Source organism: Dendrobates tinctorius, unplaced genomic scaffold (assembly GCF_039654945.1).
Source record: "Dendrobates tinctorius isolate UK_male_01 unplaced genomic scaffold, ASM3965494v1 ptg000257l, whole genome shotgun sequence".
In the NCBI taxonomy this organism is placed as follows: Eukaryota; Metazoa; Chordata; class Amphibia; order Anura; family Dendrobatidae; genus Dendrobates; species Dendrobates tinctorius.
Genome location: NW_027361924.1, coordinates 8,742,656 through 8,745,141, shown reverse-complemented (window position 1 = coordinate 8,745,141; position 2,486 = coordinate 8,742,656). Strand labels below are relative to the sequence as shown.

Here is a 2,486-nt window from a genome sequence, read left to right as displayed (position 1 = left end):
TAACATCAATGGTGCCTGGTGAGCTTCATATAATAGGACAAGTGTTTGGCAAATTGCTATATATTTAGGAGTCAAATGGTCTTCTAGACACAGTGTTAAGTTCTTTAGTAATTTTAATAAAATTGAAAAAATACAGGGTCTTGAAAAAAGAAATCATCATGTGCGTCATTCGGGCTATTTTTCAAATTTCTTTTAAGGAAAAATAAATAATTGAAAGTCAACTGTACAGAGTAATATTATGTCATTCTTAAAATACTTATTCTCATCTGTCTTTTTTTACAATGATTTAAAAACATATATTTTATGTTTGCAGTTCAATTTCCCCTCAGTAACCAGTTTTCATGAATGTTGGTGTTGGAAATTTCTCTTAAAAAAACACATTTCCCTCACTAACTCCAACATTGCCGATTGCACATTGGAATTCTGTAGACTGTATATGATCGGGTTTATTGTGGGGACAATATTTGTATATATTATACTGAAGACTAAATCCAGAACATCAGAGTAAGATGGAATCAGATACTCTATTATGCCTGCCCCATAATATATAGAGACGATCGTAATGTGAGACGAGCAGGTGGAGAAGGATTTTTTTCTGGAGTCTTTTGACTTTATCTTGAAGATGACAGAGAAAATGTTAACATAAGAAATAACAGTGCACAGAAACGGTGTAAATGCCAAGATCAAAATTTCAATACCAGTTACTCCAAAAAATATTTGTGTGGCCATACAGGTGGTCTTTGTTAGAGACTTGGCATCACAGAAGAACTGGTGGATGACGTTGGAGTGACAGGAGGACATGTTCATAGCTGAGATTACAAATATTAAAGAGTTTAGAAAAGTGGCTGCCCAAATCCCAATAGTTATCAAGGTGCAATTTCTCCAACTTAAGATCTGATGATAATGTAACGGGAGGCAGATGGCGACATATCGGTCATAAGCCATAATGAAGAGGAGAATACTCTCAGCAGTAGCCACAGCTGACACAAAATATAACTGAGTGTAACATTGTGAGAAGGAAATAAAATGATTCCCGGATAATAACATGTGCAGTAATTTAGGAACCGTGACCGATGTATAAAATATGTCTACAATGGATAAATTACAGATAAAGAGATACATTGGTTTATGTAAATGAACTTTTAGACACATGACTGTGATAATGGCGGAATTAATGTGGACTCCGACCAAATACATCAAGAAAAAGAAGGTGAAAATGAGCGGCTTATTCCTCGTTTGTCCAGAAAATGGCAAAATATAAAAATATGTAATGGAAGTTTCATTCTCCATTAGTATTGTATTAGTAGTCTAGAAAAAAGTCATCTAGATTTTTGCAATAAATTTGTTGAATATTAAATAAATCTGAGAAAGTCATAAAAGCGTGAATGTAGAATATAACCTATGTCATTTCTAAGGGATCAATCGGTTATTCCCGGTAATATCATGGGTGTCGTCTACTAGATTATACCCATTAGAGATAAGCAAATCTTTTGAAATTTGAATTCACTAGCTTTGGTAAGATTTGATGAAAAAATTCACTTTGCAGTAAATTGATTTGAATTAATGGTACTGAAAATCCTACCAATGATTATCGTCGAGTAAGTACGGAAAACCATGATCTGACCATTCGTGTGGCAAACAGGAAAAGCCTGGGGATGTATTCCAGCTCCTATTGAACCTTTTTTTCTTTATTCTTTACATTCAAGGTAAATTAACAGAAAGCAATGCATTTCAACCATACTTCAACTTTCTTTGTCTAAGCTAAATCCTCTCATTGCCCTGAAAAAAATGTGTATTACACTTTTCAGTTTTCCTAAATGATCATTTTCTTTACTGCTTGCAATTACACACTATCTGTACAGTTTTTCAGTATACTAAGGCTTTCTTTCCCTATTTTTCTGGCTAAGCTGTGAGCTCTGACTTCCTTGCCCTATCCAATGTGATTGTTTCATAGCAGTATGTGGAAGCCCATCCGAGGTCGTGTGATACATATTTCTGCAACGTGTAAAATGACAGCAACCATTTAAAAGCAAATCAGAGAAAGTGAATTGCAAATTATTCGAATTCACGAGGTTCAGCAAGTTCCTAAAAATTCAACACAAATTTTATTCTGTTCCAATCAACTCATTCACCTCTAGCTTTGGCAGCTATGCTATCTAAGCTCATTTCTATTGTTTTTAAATGATTTATGTAACACTTCCATAAATATTCTGCAAGTGCAACAATTTCAAATCTCATGAATATTTACTGGGAAAATGTTACATTGGCGAATTCATCTCGTCTGAATTAATACCAACTTCATCAAGATCAGTTGTTTCAAGCTGTACAAAATATATCAGCTCAGATAGAAAACCTTCGATTGTTCCTTCAGAAGTAATTAAACCTGATTAGTGTGTAATAGTACAAGTACACCGGAATGCATTTCCCAGTTCCTTAGCACTAGGGTGGGAATCTCAAGACTTGGAAGGATTTGTTCTTACTAATTA

At 34.3% G+C, this 2,486-nt stretch overlaps 1 protein-coding gene across 1 annotated transcript; it reads right to left on the bottom strand.

The window, feature by feature from the left end:
- Positions 1–339: 339 nt before the first annotated feature.
- On the bottom strand, positions 340–1,290 carry LOC141069279 (olfactory receptor 1f45-like). Its single transcript, XM_073558732.1, has one exon. It carries the CDS (start codon positions 1,288–1,290, stop codon positions 340–342), a length of 951 nt encoding a protein of 316 aa, XP_073414833.1.
- Between the last annotated feature and the right edge of the window lie 1,196 nt (positions 1,291–2,486).

Bases quoted from the DNA above. Each gene is read 5' to 3' on its own strand.
- LOC141069279 (XM_073558732.1), bottom strand. From the start codon at position 1,290: ATGGAGAATGAAACTTCCATTACATATTTTTATATTTTGCCATTTTCT.